The sequence below is a fragment of the Haliotis rubra genome, unplaced genomic scaffold, assembly GCF_003918875.1.
Source record: "Haliotis rubra isolate DU_JTF1 unplaced genomic scaffold, ASM391887v1 Scf89, whole genome shotgun sequence".
In the NCBI taxonomy this organism is placed as follows: domain Eukaryota; kingdom Metazoa; phylum Mollusca; class Gastropoda; order Lepetellida; family Haliotidae; genus Haliotis; species Haliotis rubra.
The window spans coordinates 687,839-711,456 of record NW_025767623.1 but is presented as its reverse complement, the minus strand read 5'-3'; the positions used below and the strand labels follow the sequence as shown (position 1 = coordinate 711,456).

At 41.7% G+C, this 23,618-nt stretch overlaps 1 protein-coding gene across 1 annotated transcript in view; it reads right to left on the bottom strand.

Moving 5' to 3' along the window:
- The window catches only part of LOC124263558 (cystathionine beta-synthase-like), a 45,634-nt gene that overhangs the window by 10,638 nt on the left and 11,378 nt on the right, over positions 1 to 23,618 (bottom strand). The window contains 10 exon segments of the mRNA XM_046698219.1: positions 2,837 to 2,956; positions 4,812 to 4,888; positions 5,108 to 5,233; positions 6,570 to 6,661; positions 9,979 to 10,048; positions 11,125 to 11,259; positions 12,149 to 12,221; positions 13,925 to 14,063; positions 18,703 to 18,809; positions 21,322 to 21,446. Of these exon segments, the coding sequence (XP_046554175.1) occupies positions 2,837 to 2,956; positions 4,812 to 4,888; positions 5,108 to 5,233; positions 6,570 to 6,661; positions 9,979 to 10,048; positions 11,125 to 11,259; positions 12,149 to 12,221; positions 13,925 to 14,063; positions 18,703 to 18,809; positions 21,322 to 21,434 (1,052 nt within the window). The 5' untranslated portion in view covers positions 21,435 to 21,446.

Here is a 23,618-nt window from a genome sequence, read left to right as displayed (position 1 = left end):
GGCGACAAAGGGGATCGGGTGGTCAGGCTCTCTGACTTGGTTGACACATGTCATCGTATCCCAATTGCGTAGATCGATGCTAATGCTGTTGATAACTGGATTGTCTGGTTCAGACTCGATTATTTACAGATTGCCGCCATATAGCTGGAATATTGCTGACTGTGGCGTAAAACTAAACTCACTCACTGAGTGAGCTTGACCAATCAGTTGCCTCTTACGACAAACATGGGTTGGTGAAGACCAATTCTAACCGGTTCTCTGAAACATAACAGGGATGTCTTAAGCTGCTGTGGCAGTCACGCATATTTGTGTAACTGTCAACTAAACTATAAACTACACAGTGTATTAGTATTAGTTTTAATATTAGCTTTAGTTATTAGTTTCAGTATTAATATTAGCACTTATTTATTAGTAGATAGTGTATATAGTATTGGTATTATTTACAAGTATTAGTCTCAATATCAGCATTTGATATCAGTTTGCAATATGGGTGTGAAGGATTATAATTAAGACTGACTGACTGACTGAGTTTGGTTTTACGCCGCTTTTAGCAATATTCCAGCAACATCACGGCGGGGGACACCAGAAATGGGCTTCACTCATTGTACCCATGTGGGGATTCGAACCCGGGTCTTTGGCGTGACGAGCCAACGCTTTAACCACTAGGCTACCCCACCGCCCGATTTTAATTAAGACGTGATAGATGATGCAGAGTCTTCTGGTTGAGGGTACCGGTAAGAGTTCCCCCATCCCAAGTAATATTTATAAATTAATATATAATATACTAAAATTATCAACAAAACCTGACACAACAATTACTAGAGAACTCACAAAAATAACTAAAAGCCCCAAAATTCATTACAATATATAGGGTTGAACCACATTGTATGATAAGGGCCTCAGGCTAGGTAATGTTACCCAAAAAATATGGGTGAATGGAAGGAACTCTTTCCGTCAATGAGGCTTTAAAAAGTTTCTATGTCACCCTTCCTAGGAGGGTGAAAACTGGAAAAATTATTACCCACTGCCACGGTAACCGCCAAACTCTCCGTCGAGAAGCTGTATCGCTAACAATCGTATGATGTCATAACATGATGCATGTTGTGCACAGAGTTCGAAAACAGTGCGATTAGTTGTTTTTAAGTTCACTATGTACACATTTGTTTTACCGACTTTCACTGCTTTATTTAAACTATTTTATACATGGCATCATTTGCACACTCAATTTAAACATAATAAACCATTTTCATTGCAGTTTTATGCTTGTCAGAATATGTTTCACAGATTTTAAAAGTCCAGTCGAGAGGCAGACGCCATTTTGTTTACATGTCATAGAGTCGGTAGCGATCTTCAAAATAACATAAAATGATACTTTGTACATTTAACGGTAAAATAAATACGTTGTATGCTTCTACCCCATGTAATACGCGGTCTGATACGGTCTCGCCTACCGGCTTGGGTGACCCTGCTATAAAGAGGCGTACATCAGACTGTATTACCCACGAGAGAAGCATACAACTTATAGTGTAAGAACATCATACTGGTAATGTAAAGTAGTTAGCTTTGAATATTTCCATATTGTAGGTATTTTTCACTGTTGCCATGGCCATGTAGTCGTGGGAGACAATGTGACTATATACAATTAGGCGCACCTATGGATAGAGTTTTACACGCAGTAAGATGTGTGTAGATTTCATATTTTCTATGTCTGGACAACTGTAATTCAGGTTGTTCTATCTTAATTGACAGCATTGTTGCCATGCAATGATACTATATTTACCTTCTTCATTTCATAAAGTAGATGATGTACGTGGTATACATATTTTGATTTGCATGTTAAATGAACTATCATGCTCTGGTTTTATTTATTATCTTACTCAATGTTGTTCTGTATTTCAGGGTGTAAATAATCCAACTATTTACTCGGTCATCAAATAAACTGAATCACACCCGTAGCCGTGTTGTCAAATTTTGGAAAAATATACACTTAATTCTGCTACACTGCTATGTTATGTGCATCACTGAATACTGGAGTAAACATTGGTGCACACACATACATAGCATAAAACGCACATGCATGCACACACATACATATCCCAAGTAGACACACACATGCATGCACGCACATGCACCAGTGCTGGTATTGGCATACAACCTGCGATACAATACATCTTGATACTAAAATTTTAGTCTCGACAATATATTGGTTAAAGTATTGTGAACTTAAGCTGCGATACGATACGAATCCTGATACAAGGGTGGCGATATGATACGTATCACGATACTAAAATCTATAATTCTAACACCAGTTATAAAACACCTTAATATCAAAACAAAAGCAATTTCAAAGTATTTCGTCAAATAATGCAAGCGTTGTTCAATGTTTTTTGGGAAACGAGATAATTAAGTTTATGTGAATGTTGATAACATGTGAGTGCTATGTCTGACACAGTTCTTGACGCAAGAACTTCTGAGGAAACGTTTACTTATGAAGAGAAAACAAGAAAGCATATATTTTAATCATCAAACAAAAGTAAGTCTTTTTTCTTGACAGATATCGTGATTCGGCAATATTCAAAGTTAAACATAGATGTATCGTGACCCATCTGAAGTATGGTATCGGGATATACGACAATGTTAAACTTTGTATCGATTCACAGTATCGGCGGCTCATGGATCAATGCATCGATGTGTATCGATGAGTCGTCACCTCACTAACACGCACGCACGTACATTTTACACAAACTGAATCAGGCACATGCACACTGAAACAGACATTCTCAGACACACTGACACGCAGACACAGGCAGACAGCCTTACACGATGCAAGCCTTACATATAGTTCCTGATGGAGTCCGGGAGGATGACCACACATCTCTGACCTTCCTTTAGGCCGAAGTCTCGGATGGCCTTTACTGCACACGCCATGGCTGACCCTGAACTGCCTCCTGCAAGGTCAAGGTCACATACTTCACAAGTGAGTGAGTTTAGTTTTATGGAGCACTCAGCAATATTGCAGCTATATGGCAGCTGTAAATAATCGGGTCTGGACCGGCCAAATCCAGTGATCAACATCATGAGCATCGATTAGGAACCGATGACATGTGTCAACCAAGTCAGCGAGCCTGTCCACCCGATCCTGTTAGTCGCCTCTTATGACAAGCACAGGTTGCGGAAGATCAATTCTAACCCGGATCTTCACGGGTCACTTAACAAGAGTAGGTCAAGAATTCCATGTTGTCTTTTCTGTGTTCTGATTTCCCAGTTTTTTTTTAAATAATGTAATTCTAACAGTCCCATCAGGTCATTGTCATGACTTGAGCAAATATTGCTAGGATGGTCTTTTTACCATCCACCCATCTGAACCCTGTCCTCAATGCACTCATGCCAAACAGTCATTTTCCAATTTGGGTGATGGTGATTTATACGGGGAAGCATGCACAAGGTGAATAAAAAAATATGTACAATGTAAGTGTACACCCCCCCCACCCCAGTCCCCCACTAACGTATCCATCTGCCATCAACTCACCACAAAGTAATCCCCTAATAACGTATCCATCTGCCATCAACTCACCACAAAGTAATCCCCCACTAACGTATCCATCTGCCATCAACTCACCACAAAGTAGTCCCCCACTAACGTATCCATCCACCATCAACTCACCACAAAATAATGCCCCACTAACGTATCCATCTGCCATCAACTCACCACAAAGTAATGCCCCACTAACGTATCCATCTGCCATCAACTCACCACAAAGTAGTCCCCCACTAACGTATCCATCTGCCATCAACTCACCACAAAGTAGTCCCCCACTAACGTATCCATCTGCCATCAACTCACCACAAAGTAATGCCCCACTAACGTATCCATCTGCTATCAACTCACCACAAAGTAGTCCCCCACTAACGTATCCATCTGCCATCAACTCACCACAAAATAATGCCCCACTAACGTATCCCATCTGCCATCAACTCACCACAAAGTATAATGCCCCACTAACGTTATCCATCTGCCATCAACTCACCACAAAGTAATCCCCACTAACGATTATCCATCTGCTATCAACTCACCACAAAGTAATCCCCACTAATTATCCATCTGCTATCAACTCACCACAAAGTAATCCCCCACTAACGTATCCATCTGCCATCAACTCACCACAAAGTAATCCCCTAATAACGTATCCATCTGCCATCAACTCACCACAAAGTAATCCCCCACTAACGTATCCATCTGCTATCAACTCACCACAAAGTAATCCCCTAATAAAGTATCCATCTGCCATCAACTCACCACAAAGTAATCCCCTAATAACGTATCCATCTGCCATCAACTCACCACAAAGTAATCCCCCACTAACGTATCCATCTGCTATCAACTCACCACAAAGTAATCCCCACTAACGCCATCTGCCATCCATCTGCCCCTACTATCAACTCACTCACAAAGTAATCCCCACTAACGTGTATCCATCCACCATCAACTCACCACAAGTAATCCCCACTAACGCCATCTGCCATAAACTCACAACCACCATCAACTCACCACAAAGTAATGCCCCACTAATGTATCCATCTCACCATCAACTCACCACCAAAAGTAGTCCCCAATAACGATATACATCCACCATCAACTAACCACAAAGTAGTCCCCCACTAACGTATTCATCCGCCATCAACTCACTACAAAGTAATGCCCCACTAACGTATCCATCTGCTATCAACTCACCACAAAGTAGTCCCCCACTAACGTATCCATCTGCCATCAACTCACCACAAAGTAGTCCCCACTTCCATCGGATCATCCTAGTCCCTCTTCACGGATCATCCTTCGCGCCATGATAAAGGAGTCCTTGTCCACAGACTTGTACCACTTGTCTACAAACTGAAACAGTTCAACACAACTCACAACCAAGGACAAACAATCCATGGACACGACGCAATATCAAAATAAAGGATGCACAGGTTTTTCAGCCAATCAGATGTCAGCTTTCTAAAATAATATGAAGGTAAATAATCAAAATTTGAATGAAACTGGAAATGTTTAAGTTGAGTAATATTTTCAAGACCGTTGTCTGGAAACAACAATTTTGTTTGTACCAACCTTCCTCTCGCAGACTGTTGGCAGGAAGTCGTAGCCGATGCCCTCCACCTCATAGAATGTTTTGTCCGTTTTGTTTAGCTCCTCCGGCTCAGCGATAATGGAGCCCTCAGGATCCACACCAATGATCTGAATAAAATAAAAGTCACCTAAGACACTGAACGCAACCAGAAAACAGCAATATCACTGTCCCCTGCCCTGGTCTAAACATTAGAGTGAATAAGTGAGTTTTACGCCACACTCGGCAGTATTCCAGCTATATGTAGGCGGTCTGTAAAGAATGGAGTCGGACAATCCAGTGATCAACAGCACAAGCATCGATCTACGCAATTGGGAACCAATGACATCTGTCAAGTAAGTAAGCGAGCCTGACAACTTGATCTCGTTAGTCGCCTCTTACAACAAGCATGTGTTACTGAAGATCAATTCTTACCCGGATCTTCACGGGTCTCTGCACATTAGAATTAGGATTGTTCATATAGTAAAGAACAATATGGAAGTATTAACTTTTACTATAAAGCTGAAGTCATATAACAGCTTCATATCAGGCCTAATGAAGAGATAGGAGTCCCATTATGTTCTCAGAAACATTGATTAAAAGTGAAAGAAATACCCACAAAAGGTCTGGAAAGAAATCCTTATGACACCAATTTTTTAACTTAATCAGGAGTAACGTCATTTAAACCTTCGGGACGGTGGGGTAGCCCAGTGGTTAAAGCATCTGCTCAATATGTCGAAGGCTCGGGTTCGATTCTACATGTTGTTACAATGTGTGAAGCCCATTTCCGGTGTCCCACGTCTTGATATTGCTGGAATATTGCTGAAAACGGCGTAAAACCCAACTCCCTCACTCAGTCTAAACCTTCATATAACTTCAGTAGATTATGAGACTTGCCCCAATTGGGGTAAAATACTCTCAGTAAAATGACATTGATCAATGGACATAACCCTGTATGCCAAGATAAAAAACCAGTAACAAAATATTTTATGGCACGACTTTTTTAAGTCTTGATAAGCATCTCCTAGATAAGATTGCAAAGTTTCATTCACGTAACTTCAGTAGTCTCTGAAAACTAAAGGACTATTCCATTGTTACATGGCTGGGAGTGGGTTAGAGCTTTTAGATTGCCACTTACGTACTCAAACTAATGACCAAGTGCTTGTCAACCACTCACTCTCACCTTACAGTTGGGTCACCTCTCAATCTTCCTAGCCACACCTGTCAATGTGTCCCCCTGTTCCCTCACGATCCAGCACTCACTCACTCAACTCTCACCTCTACCTTCACTTCAGTAGGGTCCCCTCTCAATCTTCCTAGCCACACCAAGGTCAATGTGCCCCCTGTTCCACTCCTAGATATCCAGCACTCACTCACACACTCTCACCTTACAGTTGGGTCACCTCTCAATCTTCCTAGCCACACCTGTCAATGTGCCCCCTGTTCCACGACCTAGCACTCACTCACCTTACAGTTAGGGCACCTCTCCTTAATCTTCCTGGCCACACCTGTCAATGTGCCCCCTGTTCCAGCACCAAGCACCAGCATGTCCAGCTTGTCTGAAACAAGAAAGAGTGGCTTCAATATTTCACATCCATCCGACAGTTACAACTATTAAATTGGTTTATACAAATATAGTTCTCGATACTCCTAAACAAAGATCTTATTAGAACAAATACAGCCCCAAGAGTCACATATTACAACATAAATGCACCATGCTTCCCATATCACGACATAAACACCCCAAGATTCACACATTATGGCACAAATGCCCCATGATTCACATATCACACCATAATGCCCCAATGATTCACATATTATGGCATAAACACAGAGATGCCAACAGTGAATCAAATGAAATCGGAGTTCTGCCTTGCTAAAAGCAATTCCCGTGTCCTGAAGGTGCGAGTTTGGGGTGAGCGTGAGAGGGGCTCGGCCCCTTTGACGGTAGTGGGTCTGTGGGGCCTCCCTATGAAAATCTTTATATTTAGTCTGGAAATATGCAATTTCTGGGCATACTTAATCAGATGATACTTAACTCAAATGAACAAATTTAAATGGCTATTTACTAAAATTCTTTCAAACATTCTAAATTTATAAACATATTTGTATTTTCTAAAAGCTGGAGATTTTAATAGACAAATCGAGATTTTGTATTTGAAAATCGGAGTAACTCCTCTAAAATCGGAGAGATTGCCATCTCTGTAAACACCCCAGGATTCACATATCATTTCCAGATATGCCCCACAATTCACATACTGCAGCAGAAACTCCCCAAGATTCATATATTACACCATTAACACTCCAAGATTCAAATACAATCTCATAAATACATAAAAGACAAATACAGTTTAGGTGTGTGTGTGGATGGATGTGTGTGTGGATGGATGTGTGTGTGATGGATGTGTGTGTGGATGGATGTGTGTGTGTGTGTGAGAGAAAGAGAGAGAGAGAGAGAGAGAGAGAGAGAGAGTGTGGGTGTGGGTGGGTGTGTGTGTGAGTGAGTGAGTGGTTGAAGGAGATGGGTTTCACAATATTCCAGTAATATCATGATGTACCAGCTGATTGTGTGGGTAGAGCCTGGAGTGATACAGGTCTCAGATATTTACCACTTTGTTGGAACTCACAAGAACACACATGGTGCTGACAGACCTAGAAACAAGTGTCATGCTTCAGTGGAGAATGATAAAAGTTATTCCATGACCAGGAGGAGTTAAGAGAGGTGCCACAACTGTGAGTGAGTGAGTTTATTTTTACGTTGCACTCAGCAATATTCCAGCTATATGGTGGTGGTCTGTAAATAATCGAGTCTGGACCAGGCAATCCAGTGATCAACATCATGAGCCTCGATCTGCGCAATTGCGATCACGATGACATGTGTCAACCAAGTCAGCGAGCAAGGCCACCGTATCCATTAATCGCTTCTTACGACAAACATGTGGGTTGCTGGACACCAAGTTTAACCAGGCAATTTTGGAACAAACTTGTGAAACTTTGCTGAAAACTGGTCAGTGAAGTCCACTGCACAAGACCCGTGAAGGTCCGGGTTAGAATATTGATCTTCAGTAACCCATGCTTGTCGTAAGAGGCTGACTAAACGGGATTGGGTGGTCAGGCTCGCTGACTTGGTTGACACATAGCATCCGTGATTGCACAGATCAATGCTCATGCTGTTGATTACTGGATTGTCTTGTCCGACTCGATTAATTACAGACTGCCACCATATAGCTGGAAGATTGCTGAGTGCGGCGTAAAAGCACACACACACGCACGCCACAAGACTCCGCACGACGACGCGACGCCTTGCGATCGCGACGCATACGCACACACACACACACACACTATTGCATAAAGCCAAAGCATAAGTTATTAATTCAATTTTAAAACAGAAGTTTGCTGCAGACTTGGTGCTGAGTATCTGCTTCTCAACAACCCTTGATAAAATCCGTGAAAGTGTGATACGATGTAATGTGTCAACCAAACCAGCTGACCCCGTTAGTCACCTCTTATGACAAGCATATGTTACTGAAGATTAATTCTAACCTGGATCTTCATGGATGGAGACAAGCATGGGTTACTGGAGATTAATTCTAACCCGGATCTTCACAGGTGGAGACAAGCATGGATTACTGAAGATTTTAATTCTAAACCAAGATTTTCACGGGTGGAGACAAGCATGGGTTACTGAAGATTAATTCTAACCCGGATCTTCACGGGTAGAGACAAGCATGGGTAACTGAAGATTAATTCTAACCCGGATCTTCATGGATGGATACAAGCATGGGTTACTGAAGATTAATTCTAACCTGGATCTTCACGGGTGGAGACAAGCATGGGTTACTGAAGATTAATTCTAACCTGGATCTTCATGGGTGGAGACAAGCATGGGTTACTGAAGATTAATTCTACCCAGATCTTCACGTGTGGAGACAAGCATGGGTTATTGAAGATTAATTCTAACCCGGATCTTCACAGGTGGAGACAAGCATGGGTTACTGAAGATTAATTCTAACCCGGATCTTCACGGGTGGAGACAAGCATGGGTTCTTGATACCCCTAAACAAAGATCTTATTAGAACAAATACAGCCCCAAGAGTCACATACTGAAGATTAGTTCTAACCCAGATCTTCACGGGTTGAGACAAGCATGGGTTACTGGAGATTAATTCTAACCTGGATCTTCACTGGTGGAGACAAGCATGGGTTACTGAAGATTAATTCTAACCTGGATCTTCACGGGTGGGAGACAAGCATGGGTTACTGAAGATTAATTCTAAACAAGATTTTCACGGTTGAGACAAGCATGGGTTATTGAAGATTAATTCTAACCCGGATCTTCACGGGTGGAGACAAGCATGGGTTACTAAAGATTAATTCTAAACAAGATTTTCATGGGTGGAGACAAGCATGGGTTACTGGAGATTAATTCTAACCCGGATCTTCACGGGTGGAGACAAGCATGGGTTACTGAAGATTAATTCTAACCTGGATCTTCACGGGTGGAGACAAGCATGGGTTACTGAAGATTAATTCTAACCTGGATCTTCAATGGTGTGGAGACAAGCATGGGTTACTGAAGATTAATTCTAAACAAGATTTTCACGGTTGAGACAAGCATGGGTTATTGAAGATTAATTCTAACCCGGATCTTCACGAGGTGGGGAGACAAGCATGGGTTACTAAAGATTAATTCTAAACAAGATTTTCACGGGTGGAGACAAGCATGGGTTACTGGAGATTAATTCTAACCGGATCTTCACGGGTGGAGACAAGCATGGGTTACTGAAGATTAATTCTAACCTGGATCTTCAATGGGTGGAGACAAGCATGGGTTACTGAAGATCAATACATGAAAATTCAATTGAATGTATCTCACCGTCACATGATTTGAGGATTTCTTCAGCGGTTCCATCATAATGGGCCAGAGGATTGCTAGCATTCCGGTACTGTAACACAGCAACAATATTTTATTACATGGGAGCTTTGGGCAGGAGTCAACCTTTTACAAAAATGGGAATACTGGGAACCCCCAGACTGGAAATAGGATCGACTTGATAAGTACGAAAATAGTGTACGGTACTGAACTGTAAAATTTGATTATAATTTTGAAAAGGTATGAAAACAACAAGATTGATTCTTTGTTGTTTAACGCTGCACTGAGCAATATTCCAGCAATATTCCAGCAGTATTCCAGCAATATTCCAGCAATATGGCTGCAGTCTGTAATAAGCGAGTCTGGATCAGGCAATCCAGTGATCAACATTGGCATACAATGACATGTGTCAACAAAGTCCCCAGCCTGACCACCCAATCCTGTTATTTGCCTTTTACAACAAGCATGGGTTACTGAAGGGCAATCTAACCCGGATCTTCAGAAATGGGCTTCACACACTGTACCCATGTGGGGAATCAAACCTGGGTCTTCGGCATGACGGGTGAACGCTTTAACCACTAGGCTACCTCACCACCCCTCTCCCAACCCAGAAGGTAGTTTAAGTACTGTGTGATGATTTTGGAGTGATAAATAATCCTTGTACCTGTATATTCCTGCAATATCATGAGTGAAATGTGCTTCAAACCTAGCATTTTAAGCGTGGAAAGTGAACGCTTTCACCATATGGTTGCCCACCCTCCCATCCCACAAGGTATAGTATTAAATACTACATGGTGATTTTGGAGTGAGGAATAATTCCCTAGATCTTTGTACCTATTCCTGCAATATCATGAGCGAAATGGGCTTCGAACCTAGCTCTTCAAGCGTGACAAGCGAACTCTTTCACCACTTAGCAACCCCTAACCCACCAACCAGGTTCAGTATTAAATAATGTATGATGATTTCGGAACGATAAATAATCCCCTAGATTCCTGCAATATCACGGGAAGTGACACCAGAAATGGGGATTGAACCCTGATCTTCAGTGCCATGAGCGAGGCTACCCCTTACCCTCCTAACCCACAAGGTAAAGCACTATATAGTATTTGGTGATTTCAGAGAGATCAATAATCCCTCAGATCCTTGTACCTGATCCAGAATGTGGGAGTTGGGGATCTCCTCCATCAGTCTCCGTGCCACACCGATGTGGGACTCGGGGGAGTCGAAGGCAGCGGTGGTCGGGGTCCGAACAATCTCAGCACCCAATGCCCGCAACACGTCCACCTGCACACATGAACAAACGTAAAACATACAGGAATAACAAAGACAGTGTTACTTTGTAATCAGATGATTGAGATGGTTGCAGATGATTCTCCATGCTCTGTATCTACTAGTATCTACATATCGGTGCATAGTATAAGTTGTATGCTTCTCTCAAGGGTAATACGCTCTGATGTACGCATCTTTGAAGCAGTGTCATTCGAGCCGGTAGGCAAGGGATAACACTGCTACAAAGATCTTTGATGTACCAGGATGCTACACGAGACCGTATTACCCAGGGAGAAGTTTACACCATATTTATCTTCCCGCCATGTTAAATGTACAAAATATAATTTTATTTTATTTTGACGATCGATAAGTTCGCTACCAACTATATGACGCATAAACAAAATGGCGTCTGCCTCTCGACTGGATTTTTAATAACAGTGAAACATATTCTGACAAGCTTAATTCTGCTACAGACATGTTTAATTATGTTTTAGGTGAGTCTGCAAACGATGGAATTTATAAAATAGCTTAAACAAATCATGAAAGTCGGTAAAACAAATGTGTAGATAGTGAACTCAAAAACAACGACCGAACGGTTTTGAATATGATTATTAGCGATACAGCTTTGCGGCGGAGATTTTGGCGGTTACCTTAGCAGCAGGTAATATTTTTTCCAGCTGTCCCAGACGGACACTTGTTAAAGCGCCATTGACCAATGAAATTAAAGCATTGAAGGTAAGATAACTACATATATCACCTTCTCCATGCTCTGTATCTACATGTCAGTGTATAACTACATATATCACCTTCTCCATGCCCTGTATCTACATGTCAGTGTATAACTACATATATCACCTTCTCCATGCTCTGTATCTACATGTCAGTGTATAACTACATATATCACCTTCTCCATGCTCTGTATCTACATCCCATGCATCACAATGATACAGCGGTATCCCTTCACTGCCAGTGTATAACTACATATGGACTGCCAGGGCTACATATACCAATACCTGCGAGAAGAACAAGCACTCAGTTGGAACCTACAGCTGTGTCTATTGGACAATGGCTATTTTCTGTACTTTAGGACTGACCTAGGTTTCCTTCCTTTTCATGGTAACCAGTTTTCATTGAAGACTCAGCACATTTATTTCAAGAACCATGCTGTGAAATAAGGATTTTGAAAGCTTAGGTTTTTATTGTATATGTCATGCTTGTTTGTGTACACCAATACTTATCAGTGCCATAATGAAACAACTGTGCCAGCAACACTTTCGTTGAGCATAATATCAAACCCTTGACTTGGGTTATACTGAGAAGCATGTCACAGAGTGATCTCTATTGTTGTGATTGGGTGACAGTTTCTCAGTGGCTACAATGGGAGACCACTGACTGACCTACCTGTGTTTCTAGAAGTGGGCCTCTTTGTTTGATTGGGTGACAGTTGTCAGTGACAACCACAGATGACCTCCATGTCACTGACTGACCTACCTGTGTTTCCAGAAGTTGTTCCTTTGTTTTCATTGGGAATGACAGTTGTCAATGGAGACCACTGATTCACCCAATGGCATTTCCAGAAGTGAGTTCCTTTGTTTTAATTTTATTGGCCGATAACAGTTGTCAGTTGACCAGAGATGAGCTCCATGGTACTGCTAGACCTACCTGTGTTTCAAGAAGTGGTTTCTTTTGGTTTGATACGGTCACAGTTGTCAGTGGTGAATAACAGATATACCTACCTGTGTTTCCAGAAGTGGTTTCCTTTGGTTTGATACGGTCACAGTTGTCAGTGGTGAATAACAGTATATACCTACCTAGGTCTGTTTCCAGTTAACCCGTTTTCATTGGACTTTGCTTTGGTTTGATACAGCCACAGTTGTCAGTGGTGAATAACAGACATACCTACCTGTGTTTCCAGAAGAGGTTTGATACACTGCCACAATAACAGTTGTCAGTGGTGAATAAATAGATATACCTACCTGTGTTTCCAGAAGTGGTTTGATACAGCCACAGTTGTCAGTGGTGAATAACAGATATACCTACCTGTGTTTCCAGGAGTGGTTTCCTTTGGTTTGATACGGTCACAGTTGTCAGTGGTGAATAACAGATATACCTACCTGTGTTTCCAGAAGTGGTTTGATACAGCCACAGTTGTCAGTGGTGAATAACAGATATACCTACCTGTGTTTCCAGAAGTGGTTTGCTTTGGTTTGATACAGCCACAGTTGTCAGTGGTGAATAACAGATATACCTACCTCTGTTTCCAGAAGTGGTTTGCTTTGGTTTTGGGTGATACAGCCACAGTTGTCAGTGGTGAATAACAGACATACCTACCTGTGTTTCCAGAAGTGGTTTGATACAGCCACAGTTGTCAGTGATGAATAACAGATATACCTACCTGTGTTTCCAGAAGTGGTTTCCTTTGGTTTGATACGGTCACAGTTGTCAGTGGTGAATAACAGATATACCTACCTGTGTTTCCAGAAGTGGTTTCCTTTGGTTTGATACGGTCACAGTTGTCAGTGGTGAATAACAGATATACCTACCTGTGTTTCCAGAAGTGGGTTTGATACAGCCACAGTTGTCAGTGGTGAATAACAGATATATACCTACCTGTGTTTACAGAAGTGTTTTCCTTTGGTTTGATACAGCCACAGTTGTCAGTGGTGAATAACAGATATACCTACCTGTGTTTCCAGAAGTGGGTTCTATGAGGACATCACCCGGTTTCAGATGTCCCTTCTCCTCGGCGTCCAAGATCATCCGCAGACCAATCCTGTCCTTCACACTCCCACCAGCATTGAAGAACTCGCACTTGACCACTGCACACAAACAAAAATATAACTGTGCTGATGTTCTGATTGTTCCATATCGTGAAACATATATGATCCATCAAACGTTAAGATTCACTTAAAGCACTCACTGTATGCTATGTAGTGGTGGTCCGATTAATTGAAATAATCGAAGATTGGTCGCAGTGGCCAAACGACCAAGCAATCGATCACATTTTCTCATAATCGAACACAAACGATTTTGGACCCGCTGTAATAGAGTTTGAAATACTTGATGATGGAACATATCTAGGACGTTGTCAGGGCCTGAAAACGTGTTTATTTCTAAGAAAACTCACTTCACTCTCTGAAAAGTCATGACTGAATATTTCTTGAAGAATCTGGGAAGTTAATGTTACACTGGAACTGAATCATTTTACACTGGATGTGAAATCTGCAAATGTAATTTGTGCAGTTTCTAAAAACAACAACATAGAATCAAATGTCTTGTTTCTTTATACTTAACTGCAACTACAACCTGAATAGGAAAATCTAAAAAAATGACGCTAACCAATTTTTTTTCGATGATTGGTCGTTGGTATTGAGCCAATCATCAATTGTGAGATTTCAACCAATTCGAAACACTAATGCAATGTATATCTATTTGGCTACTTCGAAGGTCAATTTCTCCACTAACGTGGGGTAACCAACTTCAAACCTTATGCAGATGAATTGCACGAGGTTTCATGCATCAAATTGCCGAAAAGCATGTGAAAATATCGTGCATATGAACAGCTGCATGCTGGTGTACAGTTTTGATAAGAATTCGCCAATTTTCACTGAGTTTCATCATTTATTGAATTCGTGATAATAATGTTTTCAACGTTACGCATTTGTTTTACAATATGTCAGTTCATGTGTAAACAGTACCTTTAAACAGTATGGAATATTTTGCGAAATCTATTTCAGAAGTACTGACTGAAGTAAGTGGCTACATTTATACTACTGAGTCTAAACTTTTGGTGGGTAGTATATTTATTTCTCAGAAAAATGTGAGCTGGATAATATAGTGCTGAACTCCACGCCATAGAGACATGCTCTAAACGCATACAACATGATAGACATTATTACTCCAGATAACCTAAGCTGGCTGTGAGGCACTAGAAGGTAAATACTTCACATGACTTATCCCACCGGGTACCCATTTTCTGCTGAACTCCACGCCATAGAGACATGCTCTAAACGCATACAACATGATGGACATTATTACTCCAGATAACCTAAGCTGGCTGTGAGGCACTAGAAGGTAAATACTTCACATGACTTATCCCACCGGGTACCCATTTTCTGCTGAACTCCACGCCATAGAGACATGCTCTAATTAACGCATACAACATGATGGACATTATTACTCCAGATAACCTAAGCTGGCTGTGAGGCACTAGAAGGTAAATACTTCACATGACTTATCCCACCGGGTATCCATTTTCTGCTGAACTCCACGCCATAGAGACATGCTCTAAACGCATACAACATGATGGACATTATTACTCCAGATAACCTAAGCTGGCTGTGAGGCACTAGAAGGTAAAAATTCATATGACTTATCCCACCGGGTACCCATTTTCTGCTGAACTCCACGCCATAGAGACATGCTCTAAACGCATACAACATGATGGACATTATTACTCCAGATAACCTAAGCTGGCTGTGAGGCACTAGAAGGTAAATACTTCACATGACTTATCCCACCGGGTACCCATTTTCTGCTGAACTCCACGCCATAGAGACATGCTCTAAACGCGCCACAACATGATGGACATTATTACTCCAGATAACCTAAGCTGGCTGTGAGGCACTACAGGGTAAATACTTCACATGACTTATCCCACGGGTACCCATTTTCTGCTGAACTCCACGCCATAGAGACATGCTCTAAGCGCATACAACATGATGGACATTATTACTCCAGATAACCTAAGCTGGCTGTGAGGCACTAGAAGGTAAATACTTCACATGACATCCCACCGGGTACCCATTTTCTGCTGAACTCCACGCCATAGAGACATGCTCTAAATGCATACAACATGATGGACATTATTACTCCAGATAACCTAAGCTGGCTGTGAGGCACTAGAAGGTAAATACTTCACATGACTTATCCCACCGGGTACCCATTTTCTGCTGAACTCCACGCCATAGAGACATGCTCTAAACGCATACAACATGATAGACATTATTACTCCAGATAACCTAAGCTGGCTGTGAGGCACTACAGGGTAAATACTTCACATGACTTATCCCACCGGGTACCCATTTTCTGCTGAACTCCACGCCATAGCGACATGTTCTAAACGCATACAACATGATGGACATTATTACTCCAGATAACCTAAGCTGGCTGTGAGGCACTAGAAGGTAAATACTTCACATGACTTATCCCACCGGGTACCCATTTTCTGCTGAACTCCACGCCATAGAGACATGCTCTAAACGCATACAACATGATGGACATTATTACTCCAGATAACCTAAGCTGGCTGTGAGGCACTAGAAGGTAAATACTTCACATGACTTATCCAACCGGTACCCATTTTCCGGCTGAACTCCACACCATAGAGACATGCTCTAAACGCATACAACATGATAGACATTATTACTCCAGATAACCTAAGCTGGCTGTGAGGCACTAGAAGGTAAATACTTCACATGACTTATCCCACCGGGTACCCATTTTCTGCTGAACTCCGCCATAGAGACATGCTCTAAGCGCATACAACATGATGGACATTATTACTCCAGATAACCTAAGCTGGCTGTGAGGCACTACAGGGTAAATACTTCACATGACTTATCCCACCGGGTACCCGTTTTCAGCTGAACTCCACACCATAGAGACATGCTCTAAACGATACAACATGATAGACATTATTACTCCAGATAACCTAAGCTGGCTGTGAGGGCACTAGAAGGTAAATACTTCACATGACTTATCCCACCGGTACCCATTTTCAGCTGAACTCCACACCATAGAGACATGCTCTAAGCGCGCTACAACATGATAGACATTATTACTCCAGATAACCTAAGCTGGCTGTGAGGCACTAGAAGGTAAATACTTCACATGACTTATCCCACCGGGTACCCATTTTCTGCTGAACTCCACGCCATAGAGACATGCTCTAAACGCATACAACATGATGGACATTATTACTCCAGATAACCTAAGCTGGCTGTGAGGCACTAGAAGGTAAATACTTCACATGACTTATCCCACCGGGTACCCATTTTCTGCTGAACTCCACGCCATAGAGACATGTTCTAAACGCATACAACATGATAGACATTATTACTCCAGATAACCTAAGCTGGCTGTGAGGCACTAGAAGGTAAATACTTCACATGACTTATCCCACTGGGTACCCATTTTCTGCTGAACAAAGGCAAGTTTGAACAAAGTCACTTGCCTTAGGTGAGACCACATGTGTGCTTAGTTGTGGGGTAGGACAAAACTTCAAGAAACTCTCAGGAGTCAAGGTGCCAAACATGGTCACCCATCTAAAGACTCTCCGTGCCCAAAGTTGCTTAACTTCACCTGATTTGTGACTTGAGCTCTATGCACAAGAACACACACCACCACAAATTGGATTGGTAAACAAGTTATAGCTTACCGGTATGCTATAACTATTTCAGATTACAAAGGATAACCATGAACATCCCTGATGAACTTAAGCTGTCTCCAACCCTTGAAAACTTTAAGCGTCATCTCAAAACCTTTCTCTACAAAAAGTTCTATGGACTTCAATACTGCCTTATTGATCGTTAGCGCGATGAGCATAGCTGGTGTGGAGTTTGGCGCTATATAAATAGACTCATTATTATTATCATTATGAGTGAGTAAGTGAGTGAGTTTAGTTTTACGCCGCACTCAGCAATATTCCAGCCATATGGTGGGGGGGTGTAAATAATCGAGTCTGGACCAGACAATCCAGTGATCAACAGCATGACCATCGATCTGCGCAATTGGGAACCGATGACATGTGTCAACCAAGTCAGCGAGCCTGACCACCCGATCCCGTTAGTTGCCTTTTACGACAAGCATAGTTGCCTTTTGTGGCAAGCATGGGTTGCTGAAGACCTATTCTACCCCATTATCATTATGATATGGCAGGAGTCTATAAATCGTGTCTGGGACAGAAACAACAGTGATCATTATGATCATGATTCCATGCAATTGGGATACGATGACATGTGGCAACAAAGTCACCAAGCCTGATCCCCCGATCCGACCCTTGATAAAACCCTGGGTAGTGGAACAATTTTCTGAACAATTTTTCCACTTCAATTTATAAATTCCCAGATTGGATTATTTTCTGCGAATTTGGGGAGTATCTGTTTCTGAAAAATCTTTGATAAAACCCTCTGGTGAAAAGTCTTTTTTCTGGTACCATTTTCCACTTCTCATGCGGGGTATTCAGTGTGTGGTATCAGTGTTGAATGGGTGAATGAGTGGGTATAGTTTTAGGCTCCTTTTAACAACATTCAAGCAATATCACAGCGGGGGACTCTAGAAATGGGCTTCACACACGGGGAATCAAACACGGGTCTTCGGCGTGACGAGCAGACGCTATAACCACTAGGCTACCCCTCTGCCCTATCAGTGTTGAAGGTTATTGTACATGTCACTCACAGAGCTCACACTTGATGTCATCCTTCTTGGTGATGCGGTTGACCCTGACAAGCGGCGTCTGTCCGATGTTGTCCAAGATTGTGTCCATTATCTTGGGCTTGTCAACACTGAAAAAAACAATATGTCTTTGACATTGTCCACTCAAACCTTGGCCTCGGCACTGTTTGAGTGACAACATATTGTTTCATTGATTCAACTGTGAGATTATGAATTTAGCATATCACACATACACACCCAGGGTGGAAAAACACTCCAAACACATCCAGGATATAAGAACACTCCATACATACCCAGGATGGAAGAACACTTCATACACACCCAGGGTGGAATAGCGCTCCATACACACCAAGGGTACAAGAACACTCCATACACACCCAGGGTATAATAACACACCATGCACACCCAGGGTATAACCTCCATACACACCAGGATATAAGAACACTCCATACACACCAAGGGTATAATAAAACTCCATACACACCAAGGGTATAACACACCATACACACCAAGGGTAATAACACACCATACACACCCAGGGTATAAGAACACTCCATACACACCCAGGATATAATAACACTCCATACACACCAAGGATATAATAACACTCCATACACACCAAGGATATAAGAACACTCCATACACACCCAGGGTAGAATAACCGCCATACACACCCAGGGTATAAGAACACTCCATACACACCCAAGGGTATAATAACAGTCCATACACACCCAGGGTATAATAACACTCCATACACACCCAGGGTAGAATAACCTCCATACACACCAAGGGTATAATAACACTCCATACACACCCAGGGTATAATAACACTCCATACACACCCAGGATATAATAACACTCCATACACACCAAAGGATATAAGAACACTCCATACACACCAAGGGTATAATAACACTCCATACACACCAGGGTATAATAACACTCCATACACACCCAGGGGTATAATAACACTCCATACACACCAGGGTATAATAACACTCCATACACACCAGGGGTATAATAACACACCATACACACCCAGGGTATAATAACTCTCCATACACACCAAGGGTATAAGAACACTCCATACACACCCAGGGTGGAATAACCGCTCCATACACACCAGGGTATAATAACACTCCATACACACCCAGGGTATGACAACTCCATACACACCAAGGGTATAATAACACTCCATACACACCCAGGGTAGAATAACACTCCATACACACCAAGGGTATAATAACACTCTCCATACACACCCAGGGTATAATAACACTCCAGCATACACACCCAGGGTATAATAACAGTCCATACACACCAAGGGTATAATAACACTCCATACACACCCAGGGTATAATAACACAGCATACACACCCAGGGTATAATAACACTCCATACACACCAAGGGTATAATAACACAGCATACACACCCAGGGTATAATAACACTCCATACACACCCAGGGTGGAATAACAGTCCATACACACCCAGGATATAATAACACTCCATACACACCCAGGATATAATAACAGTCCATACACACCCAGGTATAATAACACTCCATACACACCCAGGGTATAATAACAGTCCATACACACCCAGGGTATAATAACACTCCATACACACCCAGGGTATAATAACCACCATGACAAGGTCACTAGTTGCAGAGAGCTATCTCCAGCTACTCTATGATTTTCCAGTATGTTCAAAGGAATAAGACAAAATTATGAAAGTTGAAATAAATATAAAAAAAACCTTGCTCTTGTTCATTTTTTAAAAGCTGTTTCTTTGTTATCTTTTTGACAGTCTGTTGAGGGAGTGAGTTTAGTTTTACGCCGCACTCAGCAATATTCAAGCTATATGGTGGCAATCTGTAAATAATTGAGTCTGGACCAACAATCCAGTGATCAACAGCATGAATATCGATCTGTGCAATTTGGAACCGATGACATGTGTCAACCAAGTCAGTGAGCCTGACCACCCGATCCCGTTAGTCGCTCTTACGACAAGCATAGGTTACTGAAGATCAATATTCTAACCCTTGACAGTCTGTTAAACAGACTGCACTTTTATTGCTATATATGGTGAAGATAACAAGTAACTCAGGTAACCTGCTTTGGATCATATGACATGAATATAGGCATGGATACAGCATCCTTGACCCAGCTTCCAGTCAGGTGTATTTAAATATTTGATGAACTCAACATGAGAGACCATCAAGCATGACACGCAGAATGTTATTCTATTTCTACAGTTAAGTAGAAAGGGAGGGAGTATGGTTTTCCACTGTTTTTAGCAAAGTTCCAGTAATAACACTCCTGGGGACCCCAGGGCTTCACACATTGTACCCATGTGGGGCAACAAGCCCGAGTCTTCGGCACAAGAATATTGTGTTTTACTTGCAAGCGGATTTTACTATAGAAAAGGAAAAATACATCTACTATTGACTTGTAAAAGTAATCGTCACCCTATATTCATATTCGTATTCGTTACCCAATTTTCGTGATATGTATCATTTTCCGTCATGGATTTGTTGCAGCTGTAGTTAAGACTGCAGACAGAACATGGAGATTGTAAGAAGTGTATCAAAGATGTGATCTTAATGTAAAGATTGCCTCACCACTTGCGGTGGACGTGAGGGGAATCTTTGCTAGAGCCATAGGTACACTTGCTGGGCAAGTCTGGACGCCTCCAGCACCGGAATGGACTCGCTACTAAGCCGTTATCTGTCATCGTTGAAGGCTTCTGGAAGAATAGAAAATATACTTCATGTGTGTATAGATAAATAAATAACAAACACGAGATAGAAGTTCAAGTACCTCAGATCAAAATCATCTTCATTGTGTATTATTATAGTCAATCTGAAGAACCTGATCTGCCCAAATGCAAGGAGTCACACCAGGAAGAGATAATTTATTGTGGTGGTGGTGGTGGAATTGGGTTTAACGTCGTGCTTGAGAATATTTTTCGCTCATATGACGCATGCGTGCATACGCGTGTATGTGTATATAAGGCTGCTTGTACTAGCCCAGACTGAAGCTGGTTTTATAGTGCTAGCCCACTGAGATACCAGGCCGCAGTGAAGCATGAATACCCCACTCAGACACATTATACTGACACCGAAGCCGACCAGTCCTTGTTGTACCCATTAATGCCAAGAGCCAGGCAGGGACCAACAAGTACCATATTTTAACGTCTTTGGTATGATGCGGTCAGGGATCGAACCCGCGACCTTCCGCTACTCGGGCAGATGCTCTAACCACATTACACCACAGAGGCGGTCTAATTCATTGTGAGTTATAGAATGAATGCAGTGGTTTGAAGGAATACACGTGTTAAAGATTTATCAGTGGTGTGCTGTCGCACAGTCACTGAACCACACTATTTTTCCTTCCATCCAGACCTTTCTGCAATGCTAAAGCCATGAAAGAAGCAAGTCTAGATCCTCGAGTTCTGAATCTCCCATCTCACTGGGAGCTCCTTGTCAATTTAAAGGAATTTTTTCTTTCTGTCAAAATAAAATGTATTCAGAGACTAAGCATTAGTCTAAATGTGTATGTATTTTTTTTTTGGGTGAAAGTGATTCACTCTACTTATAAATTTCTCCAAATTGTACAGTGAGTGAGTGAGTGAGGAGTTTGGTTTTCGCGCTTTTAGCAATATTCCAGCAACATCACAGTGGGGACACCAGAAATGGGCTTCACACAATGTACCCATGTGGGGATTCGAACCGGGTCCTCGCGTGATGAGTACATCCCTTAACCACTAGGCTACCCCACTGCCCCTCAAAATTGTACCGAGATGTTCTCTGGTGAAGTCAGTTTACATAAAGGATACATCCTAAAATTACTGAGGAGTAAAGAAGTTCCTTGCACGTACCCAACACCTAATTTTTAACTATAAACTATAGACTAAACTATAGTGTTTGCTCATCACAAAAATAGGCAGAGTGCGTAAGGAACTCCATTCTGATTCTATACATCACTTCTGTATTATGGAGGTGGAGGATTTCCCACCTCTGTATAGCGATGACACCAAGTCTGCATTCATGGTAGGGGTGACTGTTGAGGTGGAAACAATTATTGCGATAGCGATAGTCTATTGCAACATAATATTGTGACCAACCATTGCAATACTATTTCGATAGTTTTTTTCTCCTTGAATTTGTATATTTGAAGTCATTTCACAAATGAATGTATAGTTTATATGATATACAAATACCAAGTTGAAGTAGATTCTCTTTTAATAACTGACAAGAAACTTGAGACCCAGATAAAGTGAACAGTTAAAACATAAAATTATTGTTACATGTATTCACAATTTCAAACTCTGAGTCGCATGCTGTGTTTGCCGCCATGTTTGTTAAGAGGTAACAGGGGCGGATAACTCTCAATCAAAGAGAACGAATCTACTTCTTCCTGTATTTTATGCTGGTATTTATCAATGGAAGTCAATTACTAAACTATTGATAGTCACACATACTATCGATACATTGATAGTCTCTGGTTTCTACTGTCAAATTATTGTTATTGGAGACTAAACAATTGCAATCCATTGATAGTTTGATGCATCGTTACAGCCCTTTGCACAGTTTAAGTACAAAGCTCAGATGAATTATTTTTGTAAAACATATTTATTCATTACATTAGTATTTAAAAGAGACACAGACGAAATTTAACAGCAGACACAATGACAAACAGCTAAATACTAAGTTGTTCACTGGTCTCGAGGGGGACATGGGCTAATGTACCCTCGATCTTTGTTTATGTTCCCTGAGCCCGAAGGGCGTGGGGAACATAAAGTAACATCAAGGGTGCATCAACCCATGTCACCAGAGGGACCAGTGAACAACATATTTATCTTACCGAACACCTCAATGGTAAATTTGAACTGTTTGAAGCTCGGGTATCGCAGTAT